Source organism: Lupinus angustifolius, chromosome LG12 (genome assembly GCF_001865875.1).
Source record: "Lupinus angustifolius cultivar Tanjil chromosome LG12, LupAngTanjil_v1.0, whole genome shotgun sequence".
NCBI lineage: Eukaryota > Viridiplantae > Streptophyta > Magnoliopsida > Fabales > Fabaceae > Lupinus > Lupinus angustifolius.
The window spans coordinates 608222-626399 of record NC_032020.1 but is presented as its reverse complement, the minus strand read 5'-3'; the positions used below and the strand labels follow the sequence as shown (position 1 = coordinate 626399).

Sequence of the window (18178 nt, the reverse complement as noted above, 5' to 3'; positions counted from 1 at the left end):
TTCACTATTGAATATATCAATGATCAAAGTTTATCATTTTGATATGAAATTATGGAGTAGATGCATATTTCTTTTTAGAACTTGAGGACATTACTGATGTTGATTTCTATATCAAGTTGGCCTAAAAAGAATCCATTATTTTACTTCCCATTAGGTGTTATTGTTGTTGGACATTGCCAAAGATTTTGTGGACTAAAATTTCAAGTTGTTAGTATGTTGATTTGTTGAATTATTATTATTTTACTAGAAAGAGTATTGAACTTAATATTAAACAATTTATTATTGATGAGTTAAGTATTTATTTAGTTTATTCTATACTTTCCAGATTTTGTTCAATTATTTTCTAAATGATTTTTTTTTAAATAAGTTGAAAAACCATGGTACTGAAAGTTCGGTTCCTAAATAAATTTTGCGGTTAATCTAGTAGAACTGATCCATATCTTTATGTTCGGTTTGATCACTAAATCACATCAAAAACCGAATTGAATCAAACTTTTACACCCCTAACAAATATGTGCTTGCATTAACTCCTTTAAATGCATCAGATATGTAGTCAAATCTTCATATTTAGAATCTTTGGCTAATATTCCAGCAGCTATGCATTTGGTAAATCTAGGAAAGCTAATTGGAAACTACCTAATTCAGAATTGTTGGAATTCCTTAGTTCCATGTAAGGTTTGTTGCTTTATTTGGAAAATTTCTAAACAAATGATACTAAGGATGCATTGTTTTCTTGTAACATTATCCATTCTACAAAAGATTTGGAATGTGTGTTGTGTCTTCATTGTAATGAGTCAATGGACCATTTGTTCATATATTGTAATTATGTTGTTAATGTTTGGTTTTCATTTTATGCTTGGCTGAATATTCCGGTTATTATTCCTCCAACTATTCCAGAATTATTATTTCTTCATATCTCTTATTGACGGGTAAACATCTATTGTTTCACAGTTTGTATTACTGTATGTGTCATGAGCTTGTAATTGATTAGAAAAAATATATTTAAGTTAAAATTTAGTTGTTAAGTATTTTCTAACCAATCATAAATTCATGCCACATGAAGTGATATAAATTGTTGAACAACAAATATGCTTCCCTTATTTGGCGACCTCAAAAAGGGAAAAATTGTGAAGAATATTGTGGTTTAGTATTTTTTGGTCTTTGGGGCTTTTCATAATTATACTATGTTCAATGATAAGAAGATTACTTATTTTCAATTGATAGATTTAATCCAAGTTAGATCTTGATATTGGTATTCAACTGTTGTGGGGAATTAGGCTTTGTCGTTTCATATTTAGTGCTCATATATTAGATTTTGTATGTTCTAACTTTTGTAATCTTAATTAGTTCTTGTCCTTATTTGTATTGGATTGGTACCCTTGTGCCTTTTTAATACATTCATTTTATTGTTTAAAAAAAATGTTATTCACTCATTTTAAGAAATTATTAAATGATGCAAAAATTTGATATCATTTGACTAAAATAATCAAATTTAATCCATATTGAAAATTGAATTAGAAAAGTGAAGAAATAGAGTTGGAAAAGATGAATAATAAATAAGAGTATAATGAGAAAATAAAGTATATATATGTATTGTGTTTCCAAAACATCAATAAGTTTGGAATAAACTAAAAAGGTTAAAACAAGAAAATATATTGAGTGAAACAACTAACAAAAGTGCTAAAAACTTTAAAAAAAAATATCAATGCTTCATTATTATGTAAATGATATTTTCTCATTTTCTTAGTAAATTGTTATTTGAACTCTATCACATAGTCAACTACATTATCAAAGGTCCTCTATATATTGGAGAATCAATACCAGAGTTTTTGTTAGAAATTGTTTCCAGAAGTTTTAGCACACTCAATGGTAGAAAATAAATTACAAATTTCACATTTATCTTTTTTTATGATTTCACTCTTTCTATTCAATGTTTTCTACTATCTCCCCAATCATATCACAAGCAAGAAACAATGGAGTAGACATAATGTGGTGTTGGATTGTGGGAGGACAATATAACATTATATATGATAGGTAGAAGGATAGAGATAAGTTTATACTATGCAAAAAAAAAATGGATGTTCCATTACATAACTTTATATTCTTATTGCATGGACAAAAGGAAGTATCAAGAAATAAGTTTAGTTGGCATTTATTAGAAGAGTTTAAAATCTATGCACTGACAGTATAAAGTTTTTTACACTGTCGGCACATCATTCACCATTGATTTGTAATAATTTTGTTTGAAAATGAATATTAGCTAACATATGAATGGTAGAGATTCGCTGACAGTATAAAAAACACTTACACTGTCAGTGCATGCCATCCTGACCCACCAAGGTGCGTGGGCAGGCAGCTTCCCCCTATAGTAGGCTAATGTGCAAAAATCCATTCTGCACAACCGGACACCCTTTTCTCTGGGAAGACATACTAGGTTTTTTTAGGCTAGAAGTTGTATTTTGTCCTGATTTTTTGCACACGTGCTTATAAGAATGGGAGCTAGTGGTCTATGAACATATTAAATCCTTATTAAAAATATATTATTTGAGCACCGGTGATGCAACATGTAGCTCTTTATTTTGACATGTTGATTTTGGGACAAATTCCAAAATTTGTTGTGTTCCACATTGAAAAATGGGAATGACACATTGTTGCATATTCTCAAGCTGCTATGGTAAAGCCTCTAAAGTGCAATTGGAATGGAGCTTTAGACCAATCAATTTTCTTTCCACCAGAAGCCCAACTATCTCCATTCCATAAGGTTGCTTCTGCAGCCATTGGACCCTTTGGGAATCTTGCACCATTCTTGTTCAAGTACACTCTAATAGCCTTTTTGTCCACCAACAACCTTAATCATTAAAGGACAATTATAAGTCACTATTACACTTCATTCACTTAAAATTGTATAAACCTTATGTGTAATGCTTAATTTGCACTTTAGAGGGTTAAGGTAAATTGGTCTTACTTTATTTCTTTTTTGTTCCATAGAATCGCATAATTGTGGAAATCTTTAGTGGGATCAAATTGAAGTTTTATTCGTTGTTCTCTACCACCTGAATCACCGGCATATATATTTGTTTGTAAAATAAATGGAGGTCCATCGGTACCCAAAAACTCAAAGTCAATCTCATCATGATTTCCATGCAAATTTTTGGTGTCTGAGGTTAACTGCAATTAACCACACAATTAGGGGTGTTAATTTAATAATAGTAATTCACATTTGTATTCCATTTTAATATAAGTTTGAATTTTTTTTATCAACAATTAGAAAATTAAGTGGTTGGTTTTGCAAGTTTAAGGATAAAGTAGTACATAAAATTTCTATAGTAGTACAAAGATTATTATAGCATAATAATAACAATATTACCATTAAACACATTTTTAAACCATGGGATTTTCTCCTTTAGTGCGTTAAAAAAATTTAGATAAGCAACTTCACAATTAAATCCAAACCTACAGTTAAAGTAGTTCAAATTGATTTTACTTTAATTTTGTATTTAGCTTATACTTAGAAATTTATTAATTGATTTTGTGGATAGTGGAATTTAAATACTTACATAAAAGGTAGAAACAACTCCAGGAGAACGTTGAGTTGGCAACTTAATCAACATTTCAAAGAACCCTGAAGTGAATCTCATCTTCGATGTGATCCCAGATCCTGCAATATAATTGGGATTGTAGAGAATTTTCCAATAACAAAAAAAAATATTCAAACAGAAACAAAAAAAATATATACTTTTATTAAAAAACTAAGTTTATTACCTCTTGAAATATTAAATTTTTAATTCTCCAATGTAGAATATTTTTTACTCTTATCCTCAGCAGCAAGGGAAAGGATAAGAAAATCCCAAAATAAAATATTTTCTTCACCTTATTTTGAAATTTAGCAATAAAACCAAATAATTGGGACAAAATAAACGAAATTAAATGTTTCTATAAAGCTAATATATATTATTTAAACACCGTTGTGCTGAATATAATTCCATGCACTAAAAGATATGTAACACCCCAGTTATGTCATGCGATCTCCCCGACCGAGGACTACACTGAGCGTGTTACCGGTAACATCGCAGTAATGTCATGCGACCTCCCCGGCCCATGACTACACTGAGCGTGTTACCCACCAGCTTAAATATGCCCTACAGTATTTTTTTTTCCCCACAAATAGAGTTCGCGACTCGAACTCATGACCTCAGAGATAATTGGTCATTATTCACATGAGTTACTACCATTAAGCTATCAACAAAGCAACTCAAAACGTAACAAAGGAGAAGAGAACCTGTTCTCTGATCCAATGAAAGTTGAATTTCATTTCCATTATCAAGCTTGGTAAAATGATCATTGCCATACTTCACAACATAGTTTTTATCAAAATTAAGGCCTTGAGCATTCTCCAAATGATAGGTGACACAAAATACAAGAGAAACAAAAGCATAGGAGATTATAAAAAACTTCATTATAAAATATTGGAATTGATCTAGGGGATATTGCTTAAATAGAAGAAGTAAGTTCATGAGTTGGATATCAAAATTTAACAATAATCAAATTATTGTAGATAAAGTATATGTTGGATTTATTCAAGTGTGAAGTCTCATATTGGATATGCATGGAGAAGTGAAAGACTTTATAAGTAGAAAAGACCTATAAAATTAATGTCTTAAGGTTTTTGTTCAAGACGTGGTGTTTCACTTACATTTTTGTAGGAAAAAATGCAAATATTTTTTGTAAATATTTAATTATTATATTAATCATTAATTATTATTTTTACAAACTACATAGTATTTATTTAATATTTATTTATTTCCTTATCCATTGTTATTATATATTTAAATTAAGAAGGAAAGTATTTAAAACAATTAAATAAAGATGTAATAAAGTAAAGATAAACATAAAAAAAACAAAGGGAAGCCCCAGTGTGATATCAGAAAAGACACGTACAAAAATATTATTGGTTTTTATCAAAATACCCTTGTCACTTTAGAGAAAGTCCATTAACTTTAAATTACTAAAATCCCCAAGTTTAATAAAATTACTTTATTCATCTTGTAAATTACTTGAAATCGCTAAAATACCCCTGAGATAAAATATTCTACTATAACACAACATTGGAAATTACTAAAATACTCCAAGTTGGTAAAATTGTTCTACTCATCATATTAAAAACACTTGAAATTACTAAAACACTCCAAGTTGGATAAAAATAGTTTTAGCATTATAAAATATTGGAAATTGCTAAAATGGCTTGAGTTAGATAAAAATAAATTAGAATTTGTATAACACCATAAAAATGACAAAAAGTAGCTCGATTTGGACAATAACTCATTAAAAGTTTTATAAGTGTTATGAAAATGACAAAATTCCTATATTTGGGCAATAACTTTTTAAAACTTTTATATGCCTCTAACAATACTAAAATGCCCATGTTTGAAAAAAATTAATTTATTTTTATTGAAGCAACAAAATTGCTCAAATACCCTTGGTTGAGCAAAACATATATTATGTTTATAAAAGCTTGAAAAATATTGAAATGCCCTTATTCTTTTTCTGCTATATAAAAATGGGTATGAGAAAATTAGATGCTCATACAAAGTTATAAAGCATAAAATAAAATGTCAATTTGACAATAAACTTAGTAAAATTGCATTTCATATAAAGATTTTCCATATAAAGTTTGGGAAGAGTTTTTCCATATAAAATTGCAACATGACATTTAACCAGTTAAAACTGTTTCATACCAGCCAGTTAAATCGGTCAACTGGTCAATTGGTCACAATATTAGTACGGTATAATAATTATATTGGTCATCCAATCATGTTGGTCAAAACTGGCTAAAACCGATAAAAATTGGTCATACCTGTCGGTTTTCAATTGAACCGTATCGGTATGAAAAAATATTGATTTTTTATTGATTATTTAACATTAATGTTAATATATTGGATTTTTTTTAATAAAAATAAAAAAATATTGGTTAGGATTTAAAGTTAGGAGATAAAATATTATTTGAAATTATTAATACATATAAACTATAAATAAGAAGTAAATAGAAAAAATAAATAAGTAAACATAGACCTTCTTCTCGTCATTCATAATCCTCATTCACAACCTATCCTTTCAATACACCATTCAAAGACCCAGTGACCGAGGTAATGTAAAAAAATTATATGCATAATCAAAACCTTATATCTTTATCTCTATTACACATATACTTTTACTTTTGTTATTTAATACCTTGTATGATCTAAACCCTCTATCTCTTTCCCTGGTAGGGAAAAAAAGTTCTAAAATTAAGTAAAAGAAGATAATATATGCATTAATAGAAATTCTTTTGTAGTATATATTCTTCTTTCAAGATTAGGAAAAACATTAACATATATAGCATAATCTTTGTTATAATTAGAATTTGATGATGATAAATAATTGATGCTAAATAAGGGAATGAAATATTAAAAATATCACGACACTGAAAAGGAATACATGGCTGGTAAAAAAATAATTCAATGTTATTTTCTACTTTTCTATGTATTATGTTTACTAATTATGTATTTCTTAAAAAAAATTGAATCGAGAAATATGAATAAAACCCCGAATACAAGTGAAACTGAAGTTGGTAGTGCACCATCTCCCACAGAAAAAATGTGAGGAAAAAGCAAGGTGATATAAAGAAAAGTGAGTTGGATAGATAATTGGATGATTATTTTGAGGAACTACCTAATGATGATTCATTTGATATTTTGAAATGGTGGAGAGGCAAGTTAGTCAAGTACCATGTTCTTTCACTCATGACCAGAGATATATTAGCTATTCCAATTTCCACAGTGTCTTCCGAAAGTGCATTTAGCAGTGGAGGTTGCGTTCTTGACTCATATCGTAGTTTATTGCACCCCTCCATGGTTGAGGCTTTGATTTGTGCTCAAAATTGGTTAAAGAAACAACCTAAGAAGATTAATTTTTAAGTCATGTAGTTGAAGTTGAATCCGGTATTGTAATAAATTTTGTATTGTTAGTTATTATAAGTTTTTATTTGAAATCTTTTATACTTATATTGGTATTCGTTTTATTTCAATATTTTATTAGAGTTAGCAGTATGTATCAATAGATTATATGAACAAGATAATGTCATTGGCGGACCAATGCCCAATGAACAATGTGTTAATTTAAATTAAGGTAATATATTGTTGAATAAGTTACTATTTATTACAATTGCTTTACAGGACACGACTCATTGTGGAATATGTCATTGTTTAGTGTTTATTACAATTAGCCAATTGCATTTCACTGTTGAATATGTCAATGATCAAAGTTTATCATTTTGATTGGAAATTATGGAGCGTATGCATATTACTTTTTAGAACTTCAGGACATTATTGATGTGGACTTCTATAACAAGCTGGCCAAAAAAGAATCCATAATTTTACTTCTTAGTAAGTCTTACTATTGTTGGACATTGTCTAAGATTTTGTGGACTAAAATTTCAATTCTGTAGTATGTTGATTGTTGAATTATTATTGTTTTACTAGAAAAAGTACTGAACTTAATATTGAACAATTTATTATTGATGAGTTTAGTATTTATTTAGTTGATTCTATACTTTCCAGATTTTGTTCAATTATTTCCTAAAGAATTTTTTTAAATAAGTTGAAAAACCATGGAACCGAACCGTTCATTAATGGTTCGGTTCCTAAATAAAATTTGTGGTTTATCTAGTAGAACCGAACCATATCCTTATGTTCGGTTTGGTAACTAAGTTGCATAAAAAACTGAGCCGAACTTTTAAACCCCTACAAGATATGTGTGCTTGCATTAACTCCTTTAAATGCGTCAGAGACATAGTTGATCCATGGATTTGGAAGCTGAATGATTTGGAGGCTAATGCCTTAAGGTTTTGGTTCAAGACATGGTGTCTTACTTGTGACTTTTCACTCTTCCCATACTCATATAACAATGAAATTCCCTGGTGGTTGGAGGCTCCCCGGTCACAGTCTGGTTCAACAGTAGTCAAATCTTCATATTTAGAATCTTTGCCTAATATTTCAACAGCTATGCATTTGGTAAATCTAGAAAATCTGATTGGAAACTACCTAATTCAGAATTGTTAGAATTCCTTAGTTCCATCCAAGGTTTGTTGCTTTATTTGGAAAATTGCTAAACAAAGAATTCCTACTAAGGATGCATTGTTTTGTCGTAACATTATCCATTCTACAGAAGATTTGGAATGTGCATTGTGTCTTCATTGTAATGAGTCAATGGATCATTTGTTCATCTGTTGTAATTATGTTGTTAGTGTTTGGTTTGCATTTTATGGTTGGCTCAAGATTTCAGTAATTATTCCTCAAACTATTCTAGAATTGTTATTTCTTCACGATTCTTATTGGCGGCCTCAAAAAGGAAAGAAACTGTGGAGAATGTTATGGTTTCGTATTTTTTGGTCTTTTTGGCTTTTGCATAATGATACTATGTTCAATGATAAGAAAATTACTTATTTTCAATTGATAGATTTAATCCAAGTTAGATCTTGGTATTGGTATTCAGCTGTTGTGGGGAATTAGGCTTTGTCGTTTCATATTTAGTGCTCATATATTAGATTTTGTATGTTCTAACTTCTGTAAACTTAATTAGTTCTTGTTCTTGTTTGTATTGGGTTGATATCATTGTGCCTTTTTAATACATTCATTTTACTGTTTTAAAAAAAAAAGTTATTCACATATTTTAAGAAATTATTAAATGATGCAAAAATTTGATATTATTTGACCAAAATAATCAAATTTAATGCATATTGAAAATTGACTTAGAAAAAAGAAGAAATAGAGTTGGAAAAACGAATAATAAATAAGAGTATAATGAGAAAATAAAATATATATGTATTGGGTTTCCAAAACATCAATAGATTTGAAATAAACTGAAAAAGTTAAAACAAGAACACACATTGAGCGAATGAAGTAACAAAAGTGCTAAAATCTTTAAAAAAATATCAATGCTTCATTATTGAAAATGTTAGAAATGATATTTTCTTATTTTCAGAATTTCCAGAAATGAAGGTCATGTTTTTTAAAATATGAAATGAAAACAACAATGTAAACATATTTTCACCCTCCTTTTTTAATTTCATTAAAAATGGAAATAAAAAATAGTGAAGGGAAACACTTTCTCACAAGAAGTTATGAAGTCTAGAATAAAATAAGTAGATGAGATTTTTATTTTTAAAACAAGATGATTGAATTTAGCGACAATTATAATTGTGACTGGATTTAGTAGTTTCATCATTCTATTTATCTTGTGTGAATAAAAAAATTATTAGTGAAACAACTCCTCCTCCCACCTTCCCCTACCCTACCAACCCTAAGCATCGATTTTGATGTTTAGATTTCAAGTTTAGTTTTCAATTTAGTCTTCCAACCAAAAACATTTCCAAATAATCATTTATCCTTTTAATGATTATCAATTAATAATAATTGTTTTATTGTTGGCCTATAAATAGATGAATAAGGGTAGAAATAGACAGACGTCGGGATTGTTTACTTTTAGTTCAATCAATTAGATAGTAATCTCTTTAGATTGGAAAAAAATCATTTTTGTTAGAATATATGTTTGTCCCGTTTTTTGGTCTAATATTAGAAATACAATAGGTTGGAGTCGCCACAGCACTTCTACGATCAAATTGTAGAAAGTTCTCTTATGCCTATTTTGGAATGCATTGGTCTTTAAATTCGAAATATGGACTCGAAAATCGGTTAGATATTAGGAAAGTATTAACATCCCATTTGAATGTATTAGATGATACTCTCATTAATTGCATGGACTGATTTAAAACCCAAAGTTGTTTAATTATTTATTTATTAAGGAAAAACTTATTCTGTAACTTTTGTCTCTAACTAGATTAATTATTCTCCGATGTATCCCCATGAGTAATAGAAAATAAGACTACACAGTTCTAGGATAGAAAAAGTTGTCTTGTTGGTTTGTGTATTTCATCTTAAGATTTGGAGAGAATAAACAATGTTTAGTTGTAGTTCGTCATTCCCACCTTAAGAGAGTGAAGTACAATCCTATGTCTGGTATCACTTCTCAACTTAAGGAGGGTGAAAGCACGACCTTTATAGCAAACATTTTTCAATCTTTAAAGGTTTTTATTATAAGGTTTAAATTGATGGTCAATCATTTTTCATTATTTGCTCACGTATCTCAAAAAAAAATTGAAGTATATCCTTATGTACGCTATCAAATCTTAACTTAGGGTGGATGATATGACATTCAAATTTAAAGAGCATTTTTCACGTTGTGATAAGAATTGCTTAAGATTAGGATTATTTTGTCAGAGACATTCGTTGAGAATTATCATTGGATTTTTGTTTTTCTTTTGCATTTTGAGCAAGGAACATTCATTATATTCTCTTATCCTTCAGTAGTAGTGTATGGATATATTATTTGTATAATAGTTGAATGCTAAAGAAAGTAATTTAAAAACTACCATGCTCAAGGCTATTCACATATTATGGGTTATTTGGAAATAACATCATTCCATAATGTCTAGGTTCAAATGGGGTGACTAGGGATATGTTTATCGTGCTAGAGAATTCAAAGATTCATTGTTTCATTATAAAAGTCTTCTTGAAGATCAACATTATATTGGGTTTTATATTTGCATATCCTCCATTTTATTTTAATTCTTGAATAAAAAATTTCACATTAATGCATGAATTAATTTATATTTTGGTTATTTTTGTTGTGATTTTGGATTGATATGAGTGACGAAGTATAGTACCAAATGATAAATTTACTCAATCAATACATTAGTCTATAATTATTAAAAATATACACATTGTAAAATAAATTTTTATTCTCGAGAGAGAAACACGAGTGATTGTATGAGTGGTTGACTTTGACTAGGGGTCCTCAAATGAGGAGAAATTTTCAAGCCATTGTAGCTTTCCCTCGAGTCCAATAATAGTTCTCTTAAAACCATTATAGCTTTTACCCGAGTCCAATAATAGTTCTCTTAAAACCGACCATTAACTAGTAGTCCCTTAGCAATGGAATAATGAATTGTATGCAGAAAAATGATTTATATTTATGCACGAGGTGCATGAAGTGGACTACTTTCCTTTTTATCTATGTTGCATGACCTAAAATGCAACCTTTGAATGATGCATGACATTCATATAATGCTAACCATGAGTTTATACTTAGAAAATATGCGTCATGTATATGAAGATGCATTTGATTTATTTTGGGATATATAAATTATATGCACTACAATTTTTGAATCATATGACACATAGGATGTAGTCAACAAATCCATGCCATTGTTTTTTAAATGCATGAAACTATTTGAAAATGCAATCTTAAATGCATATGATATGGAATGCATCAGACTATGATGTATGTGAAATGCTAGAAGATGTATGTAATGATTTATTTTTTGATTTTTTATGATAATGAATATGGAATTCTGTTGTAACTAATTACATTATATGGTGAGATGACATATTAGAATGCATGATATACTAATGTATAAAATGTAATGTTCAAGTGACCTATATTTTTTTATGAATGCATGCATGTATGAATAATTGGGTGTATGTATGGATGATGCATTTTTTTTATTTTTAAATATATGTATACATGAATGCATGAATGTATAAGGTGATTAATGATGAACATTTCTTTTAAAAGTATGTATACAAAAAAATAGTTCCTCCATAAATACTACAATATTGTGTCTTTTTGTTATGACAACCCTTTTCTCTTAATTTCTTGTTTCATGTTTTCTGCCAAATATATGATACAAGAAGTGAACAAAGATACATTAGCAATTATTTTTTTCCTAAAAGAGTTTCGACACTCCACTTTATTTTTCCAACCAAGGCAACCTTAAATTTTTCAAAATTCGATTTGAATAGTAATCAAGATACCCCCACTTCAACCCAACCAAAATATCAATCTAATTGTACTTTATTGCACTTAACACTCAAATGAATGAGTCAATGAATATTTGAATGATTTTATTTTGAATTAGTGTATGCATGGATGAAGTGTGTAATAATGTAAAAAGCATGTTACTTAGGATAATAGACTTTACGGAGTGTCATGATGGGTTGACATTTTTCATATAGTTTAGGCTAACCCTTAGCAAAGATGAGTTATTTGGTTTTTTCTATGACAGGTACTTATTTTGCATGCAAGTGAGATGTGCCTATGGTGTAGGGATACCAATATGCAATGATATCTTATACCAGTAGAACTTGAGATGACATTTAGTCACTTTATTTAAGGAAAAAATGTCTCAATTTAAGTTGAGAAAATGGGGTACATTGGCCATATTTTAGGGAATATCTAAAGGTCACAGTCCTAGAACAGAGTCTTAGGGTATCTATAGTATGCTCCTTATGGGGTTCTAGATTTCCATAAGGTCTGCATACTGTATCAACTCATAAATAAAGGAAACTCAAATACCAAAGGCTAAAAATGATGGGTATTTACCCCAAAGCTCCTAACTCATAATACTTCGGTGACAATATGTGTGGTCCACCATGTTAATATAAGTGAGACCTAAAGTCCATAACAACAAAGTGAATATCTCTCATATCCTAAATATATCTAACGCTCGAGTATAGGACATGCATGAGTGTGTAAAATGTAAGTGTATTGTGATGTGTGTGTTGGAAGCATGCAAGCATTATTTTTTAGTAAAAAATAAGTACATATGTACGAAGGAATAAATGCTATTAAAATAATTAAAAAGAAAAAATATGAAAGCATATTATGGTCCATGCAGTCAACAGTTTTAGAGTGACCAGCTATCACACCCCAGATCAAGGACATAAGAAGCACACTATGTTTATCCTTTCATATTTTAACGCCCCGGAAATTACTCCAATAATATTGCCTAAAAATGGTAAAAAAAAATTTGTAATGTAAAACTCCTTCATTTACATTTGACTCCTTTTTCGGGACATCACGTTAAGTAATCTAAAATGCGGAAAAGACGACAATAGTTCGTGGAATAATCCTTTATTGAAATTGACTGAAAACATTTATACAAAAATAAAGCGGAATACATCTTGGTCCAAATTGAAAATATATATAATAGTCTGGTTTATTCAAAACATCCAAAATACCCTACACAGATACCCGCCTCAAAGGCAAATAGAAATGGAAATGATCACTAGTGACTAGCTCCAGAGTTAGCGGGTGTACTAGGACGCTCGATGAGATCCTCCTCCGTCTCAGAATCAGAAGAGAGGTCTACCACCTCAATGGAGTCCTCTATACAGACCAACTCCACACAGTCTTCCTCTTCAGCTTCCAGCTCCTCTTCTGGGTTGTTGGACGAACCCTATGACTTTCTTCCCACTTCCGCATCTGCCTGAAGATTGGGCAACGTCCGTATAATAGCTCTCTTCTCCGGTGGGTAATTGGGCACATCGTCTATACTCCGTCTTCTAGTAGATGGTCCAACATCAGTGGGTCTGTGAGGAGTCACAGAATGAATGGATGGTGTAGTAGGTGCAAATCTCCAAGCAGGTAAGGTGAAAGAAGCCTCCAAGTTCACATGCTGTGAAGGGAAGCACGTCGTAGAGGCATCACAAACCATCTCCAGCTCTAAGGCACAAGGGCATGTGTAGGTGTATCGGTGTCTGTCACTACTCCATGTCCCCTCCTAGGACATCGAGAATCAGTAGCTCCGAATCCTTGTGGTACAATCCATCTAAACGGGAACGCGAACCAAAGACAAGCAGAAAGAAGAGAAAATAAGAGAGAGTAAGACATCTAATGAATATTATTCATTGACAGCATGGAATTACACGGAATATCACATCCAGACATACACACATGATATACACAATATATATCAGAGACATAATGCACAATGATGAATGACGTTATAACTTGAATCACGAGGATCAATATTCACACTCTCAATGTATGCATGATATGCTTATTTCATCTATCATTACACTAATATCCTCCCAATATACTATTCGGAAAAAACCAAGAGTACAGGTCTCATAACAAGCCGATTTGAACGCACCAAAATAAATTATTCCTCGCAAGGATGTATGATAGATCGAATCCGAAGAACCATCCATTTCAAGACGATGTCGTATCAAACACTTTCTGGGCATCCCTCTCATTGATCTTAATTGCAAAGAGGGATTGTCAGAGTGTCTAGTTTGCATTGTGAGAACTGTCAGGTCCAATAGAATACTTCATCCAGGAATACAAGGGACTCGTCTCACCTAGACTCTCCCTCAAGACTTTGCTGACGAATCACCGCCATTGTCGTCCCTCTCAACATCGCGGGGCTCGTTCGTCTCCAATAAATTTCCTCTCCACTACTTCGTTATTCATAATGCGTATACACACTAACCGAAGTTAGCCGATTAAATATTTTAACTAGTCTTTTATATTGATTGGCCCATCCTAAGACATCTCCCAAAGGAATGCTTCTTGTAGGACCCGATCTTACGTTATCACGTAATATATGAATAACATCCCTACCACTATGAACCATTGCTTAATTACCCTAGACGGCCACCTGGCCAAGCCTCTTACAGTCAGACGATCTCCCTAAGTGGTATCATGTAATCCTTTTTGGGCATTGCCCTGATCACGACATCACAGTCGAAAACCTTGCCCTAAATAGGCGCAAGAACAATGGTATTGGTATAAGTTTGTCAATTTGGGCACCAGACTCAATCATATGAGCTACGTATCTCCCAAGTGTAAATACACTTCACACTCAATCTAGGGCTATTGCCTAAGCAATAAATCAATCAAAAACAGTCACAATTTATGTATGTCTCTCGCCCAAGCGAGAGACTATGGCTCAAGCGACCAATTCATCAAAACAAACTCAATTTCCTGCATGGTTCTCGCTCGAGTGAGTGGATTGTCGCTCAAGCTAAAAATCCACCAAAAACTGGTCAAAGTCACCCTCTGGGTCTCGCCCGTGCAAGGTACTGTCGTTCGGGTGCCCAGAACTGCCCATAACAGGCTAAACGTTTGCCTGGCCCTCGCCCAAGCGACACTGGTTCGCCCAGGTGACAATTGGGGGCTTTAGCTACTTCCCCTCCCTCGCCCAGCCGAGGCTGGCTCGCCCAGGTGAGGGTAGTCTGGTTGCCAGGACTATTTCCTCGCCCTTTTGGGCTACTGGATCGAAAATCTCCATTGTTTCGATCCTTACGCATTTTAGTTTCTTGAGTGGTGTTCCTTCATGGATAACAACCAAAAGACTTGATATTTTATATTATCCTAGGGGCATATAGCCCTACAAAACATTTGTACTTAATCCAGACATGAAATCATTTGGTTAAGTATGGGTTTCTAACAAAAACATAAATAACTCCCAACTTTTGAGGTAGTTGGGAGCTTCATGTGTCATATTCGGACACCACTATGTTACAATGTATTTTCCCTCACCTTGGGTTGTAGCGCGGTTAGGTAGGTGTTTTCACAAGGACAAGAAGTCTTGGATAGAGTGAGGCATTGGTTGGGGCCAGAATCGCAAAAGGTGTGGGTATCCAAGTAGGCGAGTTGAGATATCAAACTGAGAGAGTAGGCTCAACGGATCCGAGAATGAAGTTCTTGTGTGTTGTATTGGAAGTGTGATTGTAAAAACAATTATATTTCATAATGAATAAAATTATCCAAAGATCATAGGGATAGGCCTGGATTTAGTTTGCATGTGGACCCACAAAGAACCAAGATAAAAGTCGTGTCTCATTCTTCTCAATCCTTAACTCTTTACATTTTTGTATTACTTGATTTACTTAATTGGACATGCATATCATTCTGAGTTATTTGCATATTTTGTTCTATGCATTTAATGTTCTTAATCATCTGTAAAAGTGCATATAAGTTTAGTTGAGTCTTGATAATCTTGGACATCAAGGAAAATAGTTTTTTAAAGAGCAAGAACAGATAATCAATTAGTTTCTTTAGTTAATTGATTATCTACAGAATGAGTTAATCGATTATATATGTTGTTAGTTGATTAAACAGTAAGGGAATTTGTTTAGTTGAGTATTGATAATCTTGGACATCAAGAAAAACAATTTTTTAAAGAACAAGAACTGGTAATCAATTAGTTTCTTTAGTTAATCGATTATCTACACAACGAGTTAATCGATTATATATATGTTGTTAATTGATTAAACAATAAGGGAATTTGTAATATTTGTTTGTTAATCAAGCAACGATAATTATATATTGTATCACCTATTCACCCTCCCCTCTAGGTGAGCTGCAGAGCCCTGTGGGACCCAACAAAATCATATATGCTATTTTTACAAGTACCCGTTGCAGGTATTTTAGCGGGTACCCACAGGGAGAATATTTTTCTAATCCCTAATTGTATCTAGTATTCAAGCCTTTTCATTTATGGATAAATAATTCTTTATTGAAGTCTTCAATAGTATTCACAATTTGTAGTCTTAGACATTAAAGATCCCTAAGAGATACACGGTGTTAGTTCAAGTGATATATGTTTGATTCCCCTTAAGCAAGGACCCGGTTCGAGTCTTATAGTTGAAAAAATATATATTGAGAGAGTTAGCCTCACATATCTATAGATGTTCCTGGCTTGGACAAGATTGTCTCCAATGCAAAGATACATGTGAGGGGGAAAAAATTCATAAGAAACATCCTTGATGTCAGCTTCTTTGATTTCACTTCATTAAATGCAATATAGTGGTTGGTTTGGTCTTTAATGTATGTCCTTGATTTTTTATATGTCAACGCCCCGAATGAGAGTAGCACACTTGCTTTAGGCATTTGGTAAAGCAGTACGTATATATTGTCTCATAATATGTATCACTCTATGTGTTATAGGTTTATAATTAGTCAAAAAAATACTTAATAATTAAATTTTAACTTAAATATATTTTTTTGACCAATTACAAACTCATATACATAGAATGACATAAGCTATGCTCCTGATAAAAAGCAATTACCTTGTTTGATATAACTATTGATACAGGGAAGAAAGTCACTTTGCATGTTATTACTGTATGCTACGTCTATTAAAATTTCATGTTACATGTCTCGGATTAATCAGTGTTTGTTAACAAGTCAAAAATAATATTTCATTTTAACTCCACGTGTTTAGATATAAGTAGAATAGGATAGGAATAAGAACAGGAATAAAGACATCAAGTTGGGACAGGTGATCTTTCTCATGTTCACTTACCTAAATGGTCATATGCACTTGCACTTGCCAATTCACATGCAAATAGATGACCCTCATATGATCATATTTGATTTTTAATTTGTCTTTGTAAAAATGATGTTGTATATTGAGTAGACAAATCATCTACCTTAATATTAGGTTAATTAAATCCTTAATATGTAGTTTTTATCAAAATATACTACTTATCATGGTCTTATCAATCTCCATCCTTTGATAATAACAAACATTAAAAAGTTTAAATTCATATTTAAATAATCAGGATAAAAATGAAACCCATTTTAAAGCATATTAATATTTTCATTGTGCAATCAAGTACATTGGATATTCTAAATAAATCATGCAAGATATATTAGAACATATTTGTAATATATAGTGTAGAATATATTAAAGCAGTAAAATGAAGAATATATATCAGAACAAGTACTCAAATTAGACATGTAAAAACATAAGCTCATTCATACTTGATTCAATAGATATTAGTGTCTTAAAGCAGAATCAAAAGCAATAATAAATACCATATTGAAGGTTCACTTTTAATTTATCAAAGATAAAGATATGAAGTGAAGTTCACATGAGTCAATTTAATTTACTTATCTCCCATTGGATTAATCATCTGATTAATCTTGAGAAGTTTTTCTTCCATTATAACAAAATCTTTTTATATATTCTCTTTCCCTTTTGAGTTCATCAAAAAGGTTTCGAGGAGGAGAAGAGAGTGACGTAGTGAACAAATTTATTGTTCGAGTCAAAAGAGACCACTTTGACCCTCCTTGTCTGATTCAAATAAAGAATTTGACTTTTCTTATGATGATTAATAAATGTGTACAAGAGTTAATGAATATATTTGTCTTAAAAGAACAAGTTAAATATTTTAAACAATAATTTGATTATCAAACTTTGTTTGTTTTGGCCTTTTGTGAGAGCTCAATTGATTGAGAATTTTATTCTTCTTACATGTGTTGTTGACTATAGAATTCTGACCCAAAAAAA

General features: G+C 31.2%; 1 protein-coding gene across 1 annotated transcript; it reads right to left on the bottom strand.

Annotated features, from left to right (window-relative positions):
- Positions 2662-6889, bottom strand: LOC109361799 (xyloglucan endotransglucosylase/hydrolase protein 3-like). Its single transcript, XM_019607335.1, has 4 exons — positions 6709-6889; positions 3558-3658; positions 2966-3168; positions 2662-2848 (listed from the first exon to the last, which is right to left on the bottom strand). Exons 1-4 carry the CDS (start codon positions 6887-6889, stop codon positions 2662-2664), a joined length of 672 nt encoding a protein of 223 aa, XP_019462880.1.